A 20748-nucleotide genomic window follows, 5' to 3' on the forward strand; every position below is an offset into this window, starting at 1 on the left:
TATGGATGAGTGAGAATATTTTTATTTGTCAAATGGCAGTCAAGCATTGATCATCATGTCACCAGAATAAGACCCTCAATATATATTGGAAAGGAGCATCAAGAGCGCCGTGCACTTTCACCACCCTGTGAAGTTTGTAGCCTAATAAACCGCATGGTTTCCCAGGTCGTAACTTGACTCCAGGCTTACTTCGATATAATGGCTGTTAAATCAATATTTGCGCATTAAGGCATTTAGACCTCCATTTCTCGCATAATTCATTTTACAGACACAAAAAGATTCCACCACATAGAACGAACATATTATATGTCCGCGTTGAAAAAAATTATACATAAAATACACGTTTAAATCACAGCTGTTGTGATACATTTTTTTTAACTTGCATAAAAAATGTGGATGGAAACGTGGTTAGTGTTTGAAAATCACTGTTTTTAAAATGTTTTAACTTTTGATGTCATCGGGTAGAACTTAACATTATGTTTTATACAAAACATAGACATGCACCCTTTTCACATATGTAGACACTGGTTTGGTGCTGAAGAGAATACATATGAGGTTGAAAAGTGGCGGAGTTTCCCTTTAAAAACCTCTTAAGGATCATACCCTTTTTTTCAATTTTCACCTAAAATAAAATACCCAAATCTAACTGCCTGTAGCTCAGGACCTGAAGCAAGGATATGCAAATTATTGATACCATTTGAAAGGAAACACTTTAAAGTTTGTGGAAATGTGAAATTAATGTAGGAGAATATAACGCATTAGATCTGGTAAAAGATCATACAAACAAAAAAAAACATGTATTTTTATTTAATTTGGTTCCATCATCTTTGAAATGCAAGAGAAAGGCCATACTTTCAGATATGAGTCTAGGTGTGATTTAATTTTGGCCACCAGATGACAGCAGTGTGTGTGCAAAGTTTCAGACTGATCCAGTGAAGAATTACATTACAGCACAGTATTTTGGATCAAGTCTGCCAGGAGTTTTCACAAATGTGCCGAATTGGTCAAGTACATAACTAGAGAACATACAAAAATGATATGGTACAACAACAAAAAAAAGTTTACACACTACCAGGAATGTCATACATGCTTATACACTAACTTTCACACATCTAGATGGCCCGGGCCGGGCGGGGTGAGTGGGTGTGGAGCCAGAGACAGCAGTGGGGTCAAACTGTAGACCCCAGTTCCTACATTTTAACATAAAAATTGATTTTATCAAACAAAACTATGCTACATTTTATTTCTGGGACCCTCAGGATGACAAATCAGAGCAAGATTACTGAATGTAATTCTATTATTTACCTTCAGAAGTGAATGTATCAAACCAGTTGACATGATTAAAGTTTGTTGTTGTGCACTCTCCTCAAAAAATAGCATGGCATTTTTTTCACTGTAACAGTTACTGTTAATTGAACACTGCAGTTAGATTACCACGAATTTAAGCTTTTTGCCCATATAAGACATGTCTATGTCCCGGAAAGTTGGCTGTCGTATACAACGTCATTCTAGTCACATTAGTGCACGTTAGCAACAACCGTCCCGGTTTAGGGACACCCATCCCAAGATGTTGATTAAGGCTATTTTACAAACGAATGTAAGAGTATTTATTCAATCTTGAAATGAGTAACACATCCATGGCCACATTTTGATGTTACTGTAACAATACGTCTTCTTATGTAATCATAGAAAGTGTGCATGTTCAGGGTCCCAGGTCTGTGGAAATCTTCACAATTGCTATAATAATCTGCACAGAATCTCAAACGGCATTGATCACTTGCGCCATGTACTTTAATGTAATATCAACTGCAATCCAGGTCATTTGGTTGTGTACAGTGATAACACATTAAGTTGTTATATAAATAAACAATATATATGACATCGTTTTCCCATTTGAATTTTGATGTGTTTTTAAATGGTTGAAAGCACAGTGATAACACATTTAGGTGACAACTAAACCAAAAATCAGACATTGATTTTCCATTGGAATTTGGTTGTGCTTTTAGATGGTTGAAAGCATAGCGATAACACATTAGGAATTCGACAGACTTTTGGCTCTCTTTTTGAGTGGGTGAAATAGTTTGGAATCTCATTGATCAACGTATCTACCAAATATTACCAAATTCTCCACATTGAAATGACGTTGTGTGCCCAGTGGGCTCATTCATTGTTTAAACAAACCTCCGAATATAGGAGAAAATTATGGAAATAATGACTGTGATTAGTCTTAAAAAGCTGAATTACATTAAATCATGATTAGCACCTTGTGAATACAGGCAGAGTATATAAACAGCCTTTTTTCTTCATTTCAAACAGGGGAGATGTAGGCCTATCAGCTGCATCTAAAGTAATACTCTATGATGACAAAGTTCTGTGAGACAACAGCGTAGTTTGGACCAAGAAAGGAGACGGCATAGTGAAAATCAACAGAAGCACTGCTGGGGAACCCAACGTCTGTGACGATTAGGGAAACGGGATGAAAGCAAATACAGGGACGGGAGAATATGGAACTGGTAATCCACTGACTGTGTCAACTGGAACACAGTATATTTACATGTGAATATATTTACCCCTTGCTGTGTGTGTGTAACTCATTTAGGATATTAACAGCAGGCAAAGTGGAGAAGGGGGAATAAAACGTTGAAATAATTGTAGATGGTGTTGGCTTTGTTTTATTGACACAGCCTCATAAATATTCATGTTCGCAAGTCTTCATTTCAGCTGTAAACTGAGCTAACCAAGGGCATGACAATTATTCTCAATACAGTTCAGTCTTTTGAACAGTGGCACTCACATTGATAAAATAAACATATCCAAGTAACTCATTGTGAACTGTGTGTGTATGCATTAACTGCATTAATTCGTTTTTGAACCATTCCTGGAGTACATCGTGAACATGAGGTGATGTGTAAGTAGCTACTCACAGTGTTATTCAGCAAACACCACAATGGCCCACAAAACAATACAGTTCCACTTTTTATTTTGTCCTGTGACACAAAATCAATATACATGTATATGTATACAGCACCAGTCAAAAGTTTGGACACACCTACTCATTCAAGGATTTTTCTTTATTTTTCCTATGTTCTATATTGTAGAATAATAGAAGACATCAAAACTATGAAACAACACATATGGAATCAAGTAGTAACCAAAAGTGTTAAATAAATCAAAATATATTTTATATTTGAGTTTCTTCAAATTGCCACCCTTTGCCTTGATGACAGCTTTGGCACTCTCTCAACCAGCTTCATGAGGTAGTCACCTGGAGTGCAATTCAATTAAGAAGGTGTGCCTTGCTAAAAGTTAAATTCCACAAATTATTTCCTTCTTAATCAGTTGTGTTGTGACAAGGTAGGGGTAGTATACAAAAGATTGCCCTATTTGGTAAAAGACCAAGTCCATATTATGGCAAGAACAGCTCAAATAAGCCAAGATAAATGACAGAGCATCATTACTTTAAGACATGGTCAATCTGGAAAACTTCAAGAACTTTGAACATTTCTTCAAGTGCAGTTGCAAAAACCATCAAGGGCTATGACGTAACTGGCTCCCATGAGGACCGCCACAGGAAAGGAAGACCAAGAGTTACCTCTGCTGCAGAAGATAGGTTTATTAGAGTTACCAGCCTCCGAAATTTCAGCTCAAAAAGGATTCACAAAGTTCAAGTAACAGACATCTCAACATCAACTGTTCAGAGGAGACTGCATGAATCAGGCCTTCATGGTCAAATTGCTGCAAAGAAACCACTACTAAAGGACACCAATAAGATGAAGAGACTTGCTTGGGCCAAGAAACACAAGGTGACACTGTGATTTACTTAGAATTCAAGGCACACTTAACCAGCATGGCTACCACAGCATTCTGCAGCGATATGCCATCCCATCTGGTTTGCGCTTAGTGGGACTATCATTTGTTACTACATGATTCCATGTGTTATTTCATAGTTCTGATGTCTCACTATTATTCTACAATGTAGAAAATAGTAAAAATAAAGAATGCTTGAATGAGTAGGTGTACAAACTTTTAATTGGTACTGTATACACACACACACACACCTCATTTACATTCTTCAGAAAACAGAACCTAAAAAAATACACATGGCTGACATACAGGAGTGTGAACAAAAGGTATCACTTCACTGTAAGGTTTCCTTAATAAATACCTCACATCGAACGGTTAACACACTGAACACATCTGAAACAAACAAAAAGGCAGATATATAAAAGTTCACGTTTGTTAAAAACTGAACCTATATATTTTCCATGACCTATGACAGAGGACATGATCACAGCCCTATTATATTAGTGTTGCGGTACATTTGGATCAAAGTCTGTTTCTTAACTTCAACACATGTAATCATTCAATAATTTATCTTAAGTTAAAGAAAAGCATGTATTACTCATTTTTATTGCAATGATTAATCCTTAAGACAAATATTTAACCTTGAACATCACCAAAGCAACCTAAATATCTTGAGCATTACAACAAGGAATCTACATTGACAATCCGATGGGGTTTTTGTTAGTAGGGCAAACGTATACCAGTACTCAACTTCCCATCGTGGCCTATATTTGTCCTTGCAGAGCTGAAAACACACTGAGGACCCTCTGTTCTCCCCTGTTCTGAGAAGCTAGGGTCAGTCCTTATATAACAGCCATGCAAAGTGCGCCCACCGGTTGACATCTACACTGGAGTGAATATATAAAATGGGTTATAACCGCTTTCTCAGCAAAACAAAAGAAACGGGTGAGCAATAAGTGGATTAGGGACATGTGTAGTGACAGTCACTATTGAAATGGAAGGGAAAACATTTGACATGTGAAATGTACAGTCACATCTAAAGCCACAACATGCACAAATTCTTGAAAGTATTTTTGAGGCCTCAAAGCATGGTGCAATATTACAGTGTGAATTAAAAATAAATGATATACTAACACCAGGAAGCTCTGTTTGTACAATGCAACCAACATCTGACAGTTACAGTAAGTAGTGTAGAGTACTTAGTGTGTAGAGTAAGGAGTAAAAATTATAGGAGTGATGAAAACCGCACAAATTCAGTTACAAAAAAAAAAACTGTCTTCTAAAAAAAAATACATTGTACATACACGTATCTATGTTTTTATTAGTCAGTACTTAAGAGTGAGCGAGCAACTAAAGCCAGGCCAAAGCCTAACCTATGGCTTCTTGTCTGGTCAAATTGCTGTCCAAAACAGATGAGCTGGAGAAATGTGGCGCAATAAAGTGAAGGGGGGATAACTAGTATGGCGATATAGATTTGGAAACACTGCTGCACCAGTGACCACATAGTGGTAGGAACTGAGGCTAAAAAGGCATCTCCATCTCACAGATATGTTACACACACACACACACACACACACTTAGAAAAATATAATAATTTCATAAAAAAAGAAAGTATTTTTAACCAACTGCTTTCAAAAACAAAAAGGGAAGACTATGCTCTCATCAGTCAACTATGGGATAGTTTATTTTAAAGATGTGTTTATATGCAGCGAAGTGTTCATATGATTTACACATACTGCACGCTAAGGAGGAAACTTCCACACATACTTCAGTCTGACTCTTTCATAGACAAACACTGTTTGTGGGTAAAAAATACTTTCCGTATTACAATCTTTGCACAACAAAATGCATCAGGCTTGTTAGCGCTCCTGTTGTGTTGTCAGACACACTGCTAATGAAAAATAACTATTCTTAAACCCAGCAGAGGGCAGTCAGGAGCTTAAAAACAAATTAAAAAAGGAAGTGGGAGTTAAATGACTGAGTTACTGACAGACGCTGTCAAGTTCAGTGACATGTCTATCACAACGATAGTGTTTCATCCCTTAGACCCAATTAATTAGGAGGCATAAAAGTTGTCAGATCTTATAAACAGTTTGAAAGGACAAGGGGGTAGGTATAAATAGCTCTGTCACTGCTCAGATGTAGCTAAATTAAACACACAAAACATGTTTAGACATACAGAATGGAGTATAGGAAAACAATTAACACGTGTATAAAAAAAAAAAATGGTTAAACAGATAAAAGAATGTGGTTACACAACAGACTAACATCTGATCATTAAAAAAAGGATGATAAAATCAACTTCAGGTCCATTTCCACACAATGTGCACAATGAGGACCACCATAAAACACACAATTCTTTTAGCTGTGTCATCAGAAAGCTTCCATCTTCCTCCAACATACTGTCCACTTGGAGTGCAGTAACAGATAGCCTAAGCTTTCTTTGAGACTTGAGAGGTTTCACTAAAACTTGAGTCATGCTCTAAAAGTATGCCATCTCCATTTTAGATTTGAGGAGTTGAACTATACACATTTTACTGCAATTTGCAATACACATACAAATAAAAATGCTGCTATAAAATAAAGATAATGCACTTGCTGGTTTACCAGCTCCCCCAGAAGGAAGAGGGGACTTAAAACAAAACGGCAAGACAACAAATGTACTATACAAACTATATATATCCAAAATATTTATTTGCCAAATATTATATTAGCTAGCTAGCTAGCTAGCTAGCTAGCATGTTTTAGTGCTTCCAGCTCAACACTTATTCACCATGCTGCATTTTATGTAGACTTCTCATGCCACTGTTTCTAATTTCTTTCAAGTCTATATCCATTTTGAAATGAAAACCAACATGATAGTGCCACAAGCACATGGCATGAGCTCAACCACATTCACAATTCAATTGCACATCTTCCATTTCTATTTTTCACAAATAATATACTATATTTGTTCTGCAAAACAAATAGAGACAATGTTACAGAACGGAACCGTTTTCCTAAGCATAATTAGTGTTGTTACTTTGTAAACTAGACCAAGTTTAACCAACTCTTGCTGTCATTCAAACCACTGTCCTAGAGTCCAGCAGTTTCCTCTTAACAGACCAATAAGAAAGAGTTCCAAACATCTCTTCCTATAAAATATCATTTTCAGTCCCCACCTCAGACCATTCCCTGACAGTCATAGATAAATTCTTGACAAATTGCTCTTTGCTAAAAAGCTATTTTTGTTTGTTTGACTATTTTAACTGAAAACATATCACAGTAAGGTACTTTATTCTTACCCAGAAATTATTTGATATTGAGATAACTTCTGCACCTTTAATAATTCACAGATTAAACAAACAAGTGAAGGAAAAGATGGCCTACTTGTCCAACCAAGGGTGAAGTGAAGGAAGCGTTACGCATGGAGCAGCTGTGAGCAGCGCTAGGTTTACAGGTACCCCAACCCAACAGGCAGCCCACACTGCCCATGAGAAGGGAAGCAGGTTCTACCATAACACCTCAGAATGGGGGTGATAGAGAGGCAGTGGAGGAGTGAGGAGAACCATGGCTATCATGGTGGGCTTGGCCTGGGGGTGGAGTGGTGTGTAGTGGGTTAGTTGGCACCTCTCAGGGCGTCTGGGATCCAGACCTCTTGAAGCTGCCCAGCAGGCTCTGAACTCCCTTCTTGACACTTGAGCCCACACGGCGTGCCACGGAGTCAGCCGGCGGGCCTGGCAGGCAGGAGCTGGTACTGGGCGGCCTGGCGTCCAGACACTTCTGGTAGCGCAGCTGTCAACAGGCACACAACATTAGCACCAAATCTCATTCGAAATATAAACTTGGGATTCAAAATATATGGTGCAACAAGGCTGTGTATGTTTACTATTTTCTCTTCGTAAAACAGTCCAATCCCTGCAAACTCCTCATATGGAGAAGAACGACTCACCCAGTGTTTCTGAAAAAGTTGGCATATCAAATAAGAACCCATCCGAATGCAGTAATTTGTAGGGTAATGCTTTTTCAGGACTACACACTGCCGATCCACTGACATCACATGGAAGTGACTACAATAATTATGCAAGGAGGAATGATAGCCTACCAAGTCAACATTGGCTACTTGCACAATGCACGTTTCTGTCCACCTGGCTTGTAAATATTCTCTGTTTCAGTGTCAATCTATTTTTCCACTTGTCTGTGCCTCCATCCTTGGTACAGTAGCTAGTTTGCAAATCAAGCTAGCTAGTTGACTTTGTTTGGGACATTTTTAAGCTAACTACACAACCAAGCATTAGATTAGAGGGAAGCAAAATGACTTCATCTAAATACTCCTCCATGCTGCACTTCTATGACATTTCCGTACGTTTTCTTATAGGGATATCTAGCAAAACATAAAATAGCGGAACACTTCTCTCCTGTCTGCACACAGCTGTCACAAACTCAATGGCGCTTGAATCTTTGCGGGCAGAGCTCAGCTGATACAATGTTGAAAGTTTACTAGCGAGAGTGTGAGCTCAAAACAGACAGGCAGAGTAGAGAGATGATGCAATCGAAAGACAACCTGAACCAAGCTCCATGAACAGCCTGTGTGATTTATAGAGGATATTGATTTTCAACAAGATATTTTCTGCCGGACAATTCATTTGTATCGGACAAAAGCCAGCAATTACTGGCTGATGGAAACATTGCACTCACCATGCAGGCGGCCTGCACGGCCTCACTGAGGCTGGCTGCGTTGGGCTCACACCAGAACATGTGGCAGATGAAGTCCCCGGGGCCTTCGGCCATGATGAAGGCAAAGGTGTGGACGTCCTTCCCCACGCCCATGAAGGACAGGAACCGCACCCGGCACTCTGACAGAACCTCCTCTGTCTGAAACACAACAGGACACCTTCGGTTCTATTCCCACAGAAACTTAAACAACCTCAGACCTTCAAATTCGAAAGACATTAAAAAATATATATAGAGAGATTGTGCGTGTACATTTGAGTGCGACCATCTATGTGTGTGCTCACCTCAGCAGTGATTATGGTAAGTGTGGCTGAAGCCACGTTCACAGTAACTGACGTCCACTCTTCCTTGTCTTTGGAATTCATTGCTGTGTCGAGGGCAACGTTAACTAGGTCCATACCTGGATAGGAATAACAACCAGTGCATTCGGAAAGTATCCAGACCCATTCCCTTTTTCAACATTGTTACATTAGAGCCTTTTTCTAAAATGGATTGAATCCTCATCACTCTACACACAATACCCAATAATGACAAAGCGAAAACAGGTTTTTAGATTTTTGTGCAAATATATAAATATAAATAAAACAGAAATACCTTATTTGCATAAGTATTCAGACCCTTCGATATGAGACTAATTTGATTTCAGGTGCATCATGTTTTCATTGATCATCCTTGAGATGTTTCTACAACTTGGGAGTCCACCTGCGGTAAATTCAATTGATTGGACATGATTTGGAAAGGCACACATCTGTCTATATAAAGTCCCACAGTTGGCAGTGCATGTCAGAGCAAAAATCAAGCCATGAGGTCGAAGGAATTGTCCGTAAAGCTCCGAGACAGGATTGTATCGAGGCACAGATCTGAGGAAAGGGTACCAAAAATGTTTTGCCGCATTGAAGGTCCCCAAGAACACAGTGGCCTCCATCATTCTTAAATGGAAGAAGTTTGGAACCACCAAGAATCTTCCTAGAGCTGGCCCCACGGCCAAACTGAGCAATCGGGGGGAGGGCGGCCTTGTTCAGGGAGGTGACCAAGAACCCGATGGTCAAAGCTCCAGAGTTCCTCTGTGGAGATGGGAGAACCTTCCAGAAGGACAACCATCTCTGCTACATTCCACCAATCAGGCCTTTATGGTACAGTGTTCAGACGGGGAAAGGGAAAAGGGGATACCTAGTCAGTTGTACAACTGAATGCCTTCAACTGAAATGTGTCTTCCGCATTTAACCCAACCCCTCTGAATCAGAGAGGTGTGGGGGGCTGCCTTAATTGGAATCCACGTCTTTGGCGCCCAGGGAACTGTGGGTTAACTGCCTTGCTCAGAGGCAGAATGACAGATTTTTACCTTGTCAGGTCGATGATTCGATCCAGCAACCTTTCGGTTACTGGCCCAACGCTAACCACTGCCGCCCCAGGAAGCCACTCTTAAGTAAAAGGCACATGACAGCCAGCTTAGATTTTGCCAAAAGACACCTAAAGGACTCTCAGACCAGGAGAAACAAGATTCTCTGGTCTGATGAAACCAAGATTTAACTCTTTGGCCTGAATGCCAAACGCCACATCTGGAGGAAACCTGGCACCATCCTTACAATGAAGGATGGCTGAGGCAGCATTATGCTGTAGGGATGTTTTTCAGCGGCAGGGACTGGGAGACTCGTCAGGATCGAGGGAAAGATGAACGGAGCAAAGTACAGAAAGATCCTTGATATAAACCTGCTCCAAGGGATTAAGAACCTCAGACTGGGAAGCAGGTTCACCTTCCAACAGGACAACGACCCAAAGAACACAGCCAAGACAACACATGAGTGGCTTCGGGACAAGTATCTGAATGTCCTTGAGTGGCCCAACCAGAGCCTATACTTGAACTGATAGCTGTGCAGCGACGCTCCCCATCCAACCTGACAGAGCTTGAGAGGATCTGCTGAGAAGAATGGAAGAAACTCCCCAAATACAGGTGTGCCAAGCTTGTAGCATCATACCAAAGAAGACTCGAGGCTGTAATCGCTGCCAAATGTGCTTCAACAAAGTACTGAGTAAAGGGTCTGAATATTTATGTAAATGTTTTTTTTTTTTTATATATACATTTGCTAACATTTCTAAAAACATGTGTTTGCCTTCTCATTATGGGGTACTGTGTGTATATTAATGAGGGGGAAAAAACGAATACATTTTTGAATAAGACTAACGTAACAAAACATGGAAAAAGTCAAGGGGTCTGAATACTTTCCAAATGCACTGTACATCTGTCTGAGTACACTCAATACCTGAGAATATTAGAAAAATGGAAGAAAAGAATTACAAGAAATGTGTTTGTTCATAATTCACTGAAAACCAAGAGTTAAAAGCTCAATATCCATAACAAGAGGATAGCTCATTGAAGTTGAGACTTCACACAGTAAGAAATCAGTATCACAATCTGTAGGAGGAATTAGTAGAATACGTGCAATAATTTGAGACATTCAACTAAGTAAATGTGTATTGAATGCATTTCATTGAGTGAAACCGAACTTAGTAGAAAGTTAGCATTCATTTAAACACAGTACCAACATACAGGAGGACAAGTGGAATGTTAAATACAGGCAGTGGCCGAGAAGTTTCCCTGAAACATAGATCAAAACACCACAAGATACACAACAGCTAGGAAAGAGAAGAAAAAGCATTCCTTACCAAAGCGTTCCTTACCTACGGGTTTGGCCACTGGCACGTTACCCAGGTAACATACCTGGAAGCGCTGGACTAGCTCATTCTTTGGTGCAGGGAATTCTGAAGGGAGAATAGAGCAGAGTGAGAGAGACAGAATACCTCATGCTAAAAACCATACAAAGGACCTGAAGGAGCCCATAGATGCATTTGGTTTCAGATTATACATAAAGTATATAGTCATTAGGATTGCAACAGTACGTTATCGAACCGTTCGGTATGCCCCCTAAAATTCAATACGCACACGTGAACCACGGAATTATGGTATGCCTGTCATTTTCCTATAATTTCCAAAACGTGCTTATTGCGCTGCAGACTACACGCACGTGGTACATTCAAAACCACAGAACCAAACGCGCAGCTTGTAGGGGGCTCCCGAGGGCTGACAAACTTTACTCCACAGCAATGTCTCAAAATGTGGCAACCGCAGTGACCGCAACCCCCTCCCCTTAATTAAACAACCAATGGACAATTTGCAATGACATCTCAGTAGAAAACCTCCCTAAAGGGGCCCCATGAAGAGAGGGGAAACTAAAAATAAATATTCTCTCAGCTCCAACGTGACAATGGCGAGCGCCAGGGAGACAGAGAGATGCAAATTTGAATAAGCACCGCTGTCTTTCAAATCCGCTGTGTGGGAACATTTTGGATGCAGCGTTCAATACGATGACGAGGGTAAGAAGACCGTAAACAAAGTACAGTCTGCAAGCATTGCTTTGCCACTCGGCGACTCGTGTGGAAACACTTCTAACATGATGTGTAATTTACGTGGCCATCACCCTGCAGTATCCCTTGCAGGTGGAGCAAGGAGTCCACCCGTTAGCGAAAACACCACATTCTCCCGCTGCTGCCTTCTAACAACAATTTGCGACAAATTCAGAAAAACAAAGAAATAACGAAAGCAGTGGGAGTATTCATAGCCAAAGATTTGCAGCCCTATTCGGTGGTTGCTGACTCAGTACTTTGTCACCTGATGGAAAAAAATTCACTGCGTTACAATGTCCCCTCCTGCACACATTTCAACAGCAAAGTAATTCCCAAACTCGATGAAACATCATATTGACACAGATACCCCATCTAGCTCTCTCCACTGATAGTTGGACCTCCAGAGCAACTCAAAGCTACCTCACTGTGACAGTTGACTATGTACTGGATTGGGAGATGAAGAGCTACGTGTTGTAAACTCATCCTCTGTATGAGAGTCATACAAGCACACACTTTTCTTAAATATAAAGACACTGAAACCGTGGCCCACAAACCGTGATACATACCGAACCGTGGGCTCACTGTACCGTTGCATCCCTAATAGTCATAGTAAAAGTGCCAGTGTTTTACCCTGGAAAGGAATGTCTGCCAGTTTAGAGGGGTCTATGTTGAGTCTGTTCAGAGAGGACTTGGATGACTTTCTCTGGGCCATTATCTACAGATAAGGAAAGACAGTTTAGCCTTAAATTCAACATTTGAAAAAATGAGGACAAACATCCACCCCTGAACCACAGTTTCAAAGTCATGTGAAAAAAGTTAAATGTGGAGACCAGAGTATGGGGCAGTGCACCAAAGCAGATGGGCTTACCTTAGAGCAGATGTCATGCATGCTCGTGGCAATGTTCTTAGCAGGTGTGTCACACCTGAACACATGGCACTTCAGAACATGAGTCAGTTTGTCTCTCGCCACGTAGGCAAAGTCCCTAAAGTTAGCACAAACACAAAGAGGTATCACCAGAGAAAGAGGCTGTTATAAAGGCTGATCATGACAAATGAAGCTGATGCAATGGACAATGCTGAAATCAGTCAATACTGATCAGGATCTTTGACGAATATTGTTCAGTCTCTACTCAAGAGAACTATCAACCTAACAGTGTAAGTTTTCAAAAATACAATGAACAAATGTAACCACAATTATGACAGAGAACACTTAACATAGTCTGACTATTATTGATGGCTAGTCTACACTTGAGTGTACAAACATTAAGAACACCTGCTCTTTCCATGATAGACTGACCAGGTGAATGCTATGATCGCTTACTGATTTCACTTGTTCAATCCACTTCAGTAAGTGTACATGAAGGGGAGGAGACAGGTTAAAAAATGATTTTTAAAGCCTTGAGATATGGATTGTGTATGTGTGCCATTCAGAGGGTGAATGGGCAAGACCAAAGATTTAAAGTGCCTTTGAACATGATATATTAGTATGTGCCAGGCGCACCGATTTGTGTCAAGAACTGCAATGCTGCTGGACAATATTAGGAAGGCGTTCTTAATGTTTTGTACAGTGTATAGGTGCTACTTTCACAGAGAAACTAATCGAAAGTCATGGGTGTGAGTGAGAAACATCAAGCATTATGGGATGGGGGTGTGGAATCAACTGACAAGCCAATGTTGTAACTATGACAACCACAACCTACGTGACGGAAGATGGTGGTTACAACAATACACTACCTCTCCCTGTGTGCCCAAGCGCAGCAGGTTAGAGAGAAAACACCAAATCATTTCAACAGAAAACAAAGCAGGATTCACAAAAAGGCAACTCGAGATTCAGTTAAAAGCCAGGAAAATAAAACTAAAATAAGAAACATTTCCTATAGCAAACTGGCAAAAACTGATATTTGTAGATTATATTAATAAAATAAAAATGAATAGTTAGAGTAGCAGGGGACTGGCCTGCCGTTGTCCCGGCCCACTCCCCACACTCGGATGCTGACGATAGGCTGGGTGTGCAGCAGAGTCTGGCCCAACGGATCTATCAGGTTCAAGATTTCATTCTCCAGAACAAGGAGCATGTCTTTTCCCTGTGTGGAAACATTACACAACATTTCTCTAAACATTGTTCTACCGACATTATGAGGTTATATTCCCACACACAAGCCATTCTCTGACCTCTCCCCAGATCCCAGCCGTGTCGTGCAGGTTGTGTTTGTGGTAGGAGAGCTGTCTGATGCAGTTGTTGACAGCCACACTGCTCTTCCCTGGAGCCATCTCCTCCTCTGATATCTCCACCCAGCCCAGTGACCGGACTGCAAAAACCTATTCAAATAAATGTTTATTTGTCACATGCTTCACAAACAGGTGAAGACTAACAGTGAAATGCTTACCAACAATGCAAAAATAAAAACACGTGGAATAAATACATAATGTGTAACGGTAACTTGGCTACATACACAGGGTACCAGTACAGAGTCGATGTGCAGGGGTACGAGGTAATTGAGGTAGATATGTACATATAGGTAGGGGTAAAGTGACTAGGCAACATGACATATAAACAGTAGTAGCAGCTTCTGTGAGGATTGTGTGTGTTTCGCGACACTATGCCTGTGTGTATGTGTTATGTGTGAGTGTATGTAGGAGTGTCAGTGTAGGTGAGTGTGTGGGTAGAGTCCAGTGTGTGTGCATGAGTCAAAAGAGTTAGTGCAAAAAGGGTCAATGCAGATAACCAAATCGTTTCCTGAACTAACTACGTAGCAGTCTTATTGCTTGGAGGTAGAAGCTTTTCAGGGTCCTGTTGGTTTTCAGTCTCCTGAAGGAAAAGAGGCATTATCGTGCCTTCTTCACAACTGTGGTGGTGTGTGGACCATGTGAATTCCTTAATGACGTGGACACCAAGGAACTTGAAGCCCTCGACCCGCTCCACTACAGCCCCATCGATGTGGATGGGGGCGAGCTCGGCCCGCCGTTTCCTGTAGTCCATGATCAGCTCCTGTGTCTTGCTGACGTTAAAAGGAGAGGTTGTTATCCTGGCACCACACTGCCAAGTCACTGACCTCCTTATAGGCCGTCTCATCGTCGTTGGTGATCAGGCCTACGACAGTCATGTCGTCAGCAAACTTAATGATGGTGTTGGAGTCGTTCGCGGGCAGAGTCGTGGGTGAAAAAGGAGTACAGGAGGGGACGATGCACGCACCCGAGGGCCCACACCATGTTGTGGGTCAGCGTGGCTAATGTGTTGTTGCCCATCTACACCACCGGGGGTGCGGCCTGTCAGGAAGTCCAGGATCCAGTTGCAGAGGGAGGTGTTCAGTCCCAGGGTACTGAGCTTAGTGATGACCTTGGACGGCACTATGGTGTTTAACGCCGAGCAATAGTCAATGAGCAGCATTCTCACATAGGTGTTCCCCTTGTCCAGGTGGGAGAGGGCAGTGTGGAGTGCAATAGCGATTATGTCATCTGTGACCCTGTTGGGGCGGTATGCGAACTGGAGTGGGTTCAGGGTGTCTGGGGTGAAGGCATTGATGTGAGCCATGACCAGCCTTTCAAAACATTTCATGGCTAGATTTGAGTGCTACGGGGCGATAGTCATTGAGACAAATTACCTTGGCTTTCTTAGGCACAAAAACTATGGTGCTCTGCTTGAAACATGTAGGTATTACAGACTGGTTCAGGGAGAGGTTGAAAATGTCAGTGAAGACACTTGCCAGCTGGTCAGTGCATGCTCCGAGTACGCATCCTGGTAATCCGTCTGGCCCTGCGGCCTTGTGAATGTTGACCTGTTTAAAGGTCTTACTCACGTCGGCTTTGGAGAACGAGATCACACAGTCGCCCGGAACAGCTGGTGCTCTCATGCATGGTTCAGTGTGGCTTGCCTCGAAGCAAGAATAGAAGGCATTTAGCTCTCCTGGTAGGGTCACATCACTGGGCAGCTCATGGCTGGGTTTCCCATTGTAATTCGTGATAGTTAGCAAGCCCTGCCACATCTGACAAGCGTCAAAGCCGGCGTAGCAGGATTCATTCTTTGCCCTGTATTGATGCTTTTCCTGTTTGATGGCTCATCGGAGGGCGTAGTGGGATTTCTTTTAAGTGTCCCGATTAGTGTCCAGCTCCTTGAAAGTGGCAGTTCTAGCCTTTAGCTCAGTGCAGATGTTGCCTGTAATCCATGGCTTCTGGTTGGGATGAGGTGAATTTGGAAAGAATTCAGACCCCTTTACTTTTTCAACATTTTGTTACGTTACAGCACTATTCTAAATCTACACACAATACCCCATAATGACAAAGAAAAAAACGTTTTTTTAGAAATGCTTGCACATTTATTAAAAATTAAAACTGAAATATGGCATTTACATAAGTATTCAGACCCTTTACTCAGTACATTGTTGAAGCACCCTTGGCAGCAATTACAGCCTCAAGTCTTCTTGGGTATGACACTACAAGCTTGGCACACCTGTATTTGGGGAGTTTATCCCATTCTTCTCTGCAGATCCTCTCAAGCTCTGTCAGGTTGGATGGGCAGCGTCGCTGCACAGCTATTTTCAGGTCTCTCCAGAGATGTTCGATCGGGTTCAAGTCCGGGCTCTGGCTGGGCGACTAATGGACATTCAGAGACTTGTCCCGAAGCCACTCCTGCGTGGTCTTGGCTGTGTGCTTAGGGTCGTTGTCCTGTTGGAAGGTGAACCTTTGCCTCAGTTGGAGGTCCTGAGTGCTCTGGAGCAGGTTTTCATCAAGGATCTCTCTGTACTTTGCTCCGTTCATCTTTCCTTCGATCCTGACTAGTCTCCTAGTCCCCACAGCATGATTCACCGTAGGGATGGTGCCAGGTTTCCTCCAGACATGACGCTTGACACTCAGGCCAAAGAGTTCAATCTTAGTTTCATCAGACCAGATTATCTTGTTTCTCATGGTCTGAGAGTCTTTGCCTTTTGGCAAATTCCAAGCGGGCTGTCATGTACCTTTTACTTAGGAGTGTCTTTTGTCTGGCCACTCTACCATAAAGGCCTGATTGCTGCAGAGATGGTTGTCCTTCTGGAAGGTTCTCCCATCTCCACATAGGAACTCTGACCATCGGGTTCTTGGGTCACCTCACTGAACAAGGCCCTTCTCCCCCGATTGCTCAGTTTGGCCGGGCTGACAGCTCTAGGAAGAGTCTTGGTGGTTCCAAATGTCTTCCATTTAAGAATGATGGAGGCCACTGTGTTCTTGGGGACTTTCAATGCTGACAGAATGTTTTGGTACCCTTCCCCAGATCTGTGCCTCGACACAATCCTGTCTCGGCACTCAACGGACAAGTCCTTCAACCTCATGGCTTGGTTTTTGCTCATGCACCGTCAACTGTGGGACCTTATATAGACAGGTGTGTGCCTTTCCAAATAATGTCCAATCAATTGAATTTACCACAGTTGACTCCAATAAAGTTGTATAAACATCTCAAGGATGATCAATGGGAACAGGATGCACCTGAGCTCAATTTCGAGTTTCATAGCAAAGGGTCTGAATACTTATGTACGTAAGGTATTTTTTGAGGTATTATAAGGTATTTGCAAATGTTTCTAGAAACCTGTATTTGCTTTGTTATTATGGGGTAGTGTGTAGATTGATTAGGATTTTTATTTTATACATTTTAGAATAAAGCTGTAACGTAACAAAATATGGAAAAGTTCAAGGGGTCTGAATACTTTCCGAATGCACTGTACAGTGACTTTGGGGACGATGTTGTCGATGCACTTATTAATAAAGCCACACAAAGACATGAGGACAGAGAAAGAGCGACTGACCTTAGGTTGAATGTTGACAGAGAGAAAAATATGTGTGGGATTGGAGTGGAATAATGGTTATGTCCATGTGTGAGAGTACATACCTTAGCCTCCGGGTCATTGATGAGTGAGTTCATCTTTTCCTTTTCTTCAGATTGTGAGCAGCTAGGAGGTGAAAGGAATCAGACTATCAGTTAGTTGTCATCTACACAAGTCAGGAGCGTCTAATGATAACAGACACCATACATGGTGGGGGTGGGGGTGTGGGAGACTCACTTGAGGTTGATAGAGGCATAACGCAATGTGGCTCCTTCAAAATCCTTTAGGGTCTGATCAGCCATGGCATCTTCCTCCTGAATTTAAAACAACAGTAAGTAGTCAATAATCATCAATCATATTTCTACATTTGATATAGTAAATAGTAAGCAGTTGATACTTAAACATTGAACATCTTAATGTTCAATGTTTAGGTAAAGGATTTCAAACTGCATTGATGTTGGGCTTGTTTCAAGTAGTTGGCCCTTACCTTCCAGAACTCCTCATCATTAAACCTGTTGGGGCGGGACTGGGTGAGACTATTCCACATCAACTGAAAATATATTTAAAAAAAGACAAGGACCAATTAGAAAACTAAATCAGTTTGCACTAGCAGTGGGTGCTTAATGGAAATACAATGACTGTGCGGCACAGGCAGGCATTGAGTACCGGCAGATGAGTCAATGCACGTACAATCCACTTGCTCAGACAATTTTTTCTTCAGTCCTGATGCAGTATGTGGAACAATGTAGTCTTCTATCAAATGGCAAGAACAATGTCCTCAACAAAAGGCAACAAGGCCCATTGCTCTATCCTCTAGCTCTCACCTGTGGCTCCACGTTGGGTGTGATGGCAGGGGAGGTACTGGAGGGTCTTTCTGGGGCTTCTCCCTCCTCTAGGGGAGAGGGGGGCTCCCACTGGGTGGTGCCTGTGGGAATGTGCCAGTAGTAGGTACCCGACTCGTCTCTGACCCGCATCCACCCCGCAGGCAGGTCTGTGTCCGTCTCAAACGCACTGCGGTCCCAGTAAGACTCTATACAACAAGGAGGAACGGTGAGATAAATATAAGAAGATAACCCAGAAAACAATTGGATTGTGTCCCACTTCCTGTTTATTACAAAAACAAAATGCGAATCTTAAACACAAACCTACATTCAAAGCGCATCCATCGTTAAGACATTTTGTTGCCCCTCTTACCTGGGTCACTGTCTGGCGTGCTGTTGGCTGTGCTGCCCTGAGACAGTGACATGCAACTGGAGTCCTCATCACTGGGTGCTGCGTTTCTGCCCTGAAACAGCAGGCATGTGTCCTTCACTTCTCCACTGTCATATCTCTGAGACTCACTGCTACTTTGCGCCTCAGACGAGTCTGTGTCCCCCTCTCCACCTGTTGGAAGTAGTAGAGACTCTTCCTCATCCCTGTCCTCTTTCTCTTCTTTCTCTTCCTCCTTCCCATGAGGGGTCTCTAAGGTGTCAATCAGCAGAGGCTCATTCAGGTCAGAGCAGAGGGACCTCAGGGTCTTAGAAGAGGGGTTCTGCTCACTGTCTTCCTCCTGCTGGTCCATCACTAAAGAGTTATGGTTGGGGTTTCCATCTGGGCTCTCGTTGTGATTCAAATCCTGGTCAGAATTTATATTCTGGTCCTGCTGCCTCTCTGCCACTTTGCGAAGTTGATTCTGACCCTCCTTGAGCCACTTGGCATTGGTCCCGGTGCAGTGCTGTCCCTGCTCGTTCTCCTGGTTCCGGACCCTCTCCTCCTCTCTCTGTTGACTGGACTCTTCCTCATCGATGCAATTGCTACCCATGGTGCCATTCAGCAGGTCCAAAGGTGTGGATGTGGCATAGTTGTGGCGCTTCTTGGTGGAGGTGGTGGTGCCTTTGGCCTTCTTGCTCAGGTCAGAATCAAGCAGAGCACTATGTGGGGAGCGGAGGTCAAGGGTCAGCGAGGACGGCAAGCATGTGTTCTCATTGGCCAGGTCGGAGGTCTTCTCCAAAGACATGGCAGAGAGCTTAGAGCCACTGTTGGGACGTGGAGGAAACAGAAAATCAGGCCAAAAGATTAACAAGGGTGTTTGTCTACGACAGCATACACAACTGTATGGAGAGAGTTCATTTATCAGTGTTTAAATGGTCTGCATTAAATAGATCTAATTTGAGTCTCATCTGATTTCTAAAATGTAGCATGAATATGATTGCAACCCGTTAACTACTAGCAAAGCTTGGCATGCAGTGATTTCAGCTCCTCCCATTTGGACTCCAAGGCTGTGCAAGCAACACAAACTATAGATTAGCTAAAGTTAGGTAAAAGCCCACACTAACGTTACATGTTAAGCTAGTTGACGTTAGCTCGTAAAGGCCCACTGCATGTCTAGCTCGTTGCAAGCCTGTAAGTAAGTTAGATGCTACTATGCACAAAACAAATGAGGGACAGAGGACATGTCATCTTGCGAGCTAGTTTGCCCTACATAACAAACAATGTTTGGAATGTTTGTTTGTTAGCTAACTAACCTAACTTAGCTGCCTAGTTTGCTAGCTAGCTAAAGCTGCCAAAATTGAAGGGAAAAAGGCTATCAATACTTAAATTAAACCACGTATGGCACACATATTAGCTAGCTATATAATTATATTTTGTATAATAGCCTAGAAGCCGTCAAATGCATCACATTACCTAGTTAGCTCGAGTTACTAGCGAGCTGTTTGTTAGCTAGCTACAGTAGCTAGTACGTTAGTTGTGACTCTCGTAGCACTATCATTCTCCAATTATAAATACACCCTTGTCTTGGGTGCCAGCGACATGGTAACTTACCCTAAATTGTATTTTCCACACCTTTATTTCAGTGGTAAATAGATACATGTAATGGTTTGCAACATTGAAGACGTCGTGGAACGAAACCAATTTTGTGAACCGTAGCAGCAAACCACGTCACTCATGAACGTCATTCCGTAGATTCGAAATTATCCGTAGCGCAGCTGCAGGCCACTGACAATGCAGACCTAGGATCAGCGTTACCCTCCTACATTTAAACCTTTGCTGATATGGA

The 20748-nt window shown here is 42.2% G+C and overlaps 1 protein-coding gene across 2 annotated transcripts; it reads right to left on the bottom strand.

The window, feature by feature from the left end:
* Positions 1-2963: 2963 nt before the first annotated feature.
* On the bottom strand, positions 2964-20670 carry LOC106603266 (amyloid beta precursor protein binding family B member 1). Of its 2 annotated transcripts, none has more exons than XM_014196684.3 (14): positions 20514-20670; positions 18906-19726; positions 18536-18741; positions 18199-18261; positions 17949-18025; positions 17777-17837; positions 14092-14238; positions 13876-14003; positions 12788-12902; positions 12550-12634; positions 11197-11277; positions 8802-8917; positions 8482-8658; positions 2964-7578 (listed from the first exon to the last, which is right to left on the bottom strand). In XM_014196684.3, exons 2-14 carry the CDS (start codon positions 19705-19707, stop codon positions 7417-7419), a joined length of 2220 nt encoding a protein of 739 aa, XP_014052159.2. In that variant the 5' UTR covers positions 19708-19726; positions 20514-20670; the 3' UTR covers positions 2964-7416. The 2 variants fall into 2 exon arrangements, with proteins under 2 accessions (XP_014052159.2, XP_014052157.2); XM_014196682.3 differs by having other exon boundaries at positions 11182-11277.
* Between the last annotated feature and the right edge of the window lie 78 nt (positions 20671-20748).

Source organism: Salmo salar, chromosome 04, assembly GCF_965601325.2.
Source record: "Salmo salar chromosome 04, fSalSal1, whole genome shotgun sequence".
NCBI lineage: Eukaryota > Metazoa > Chordata > Actinopteri > Salmoniformes > Salmonidae > Salmo > Salmo salar.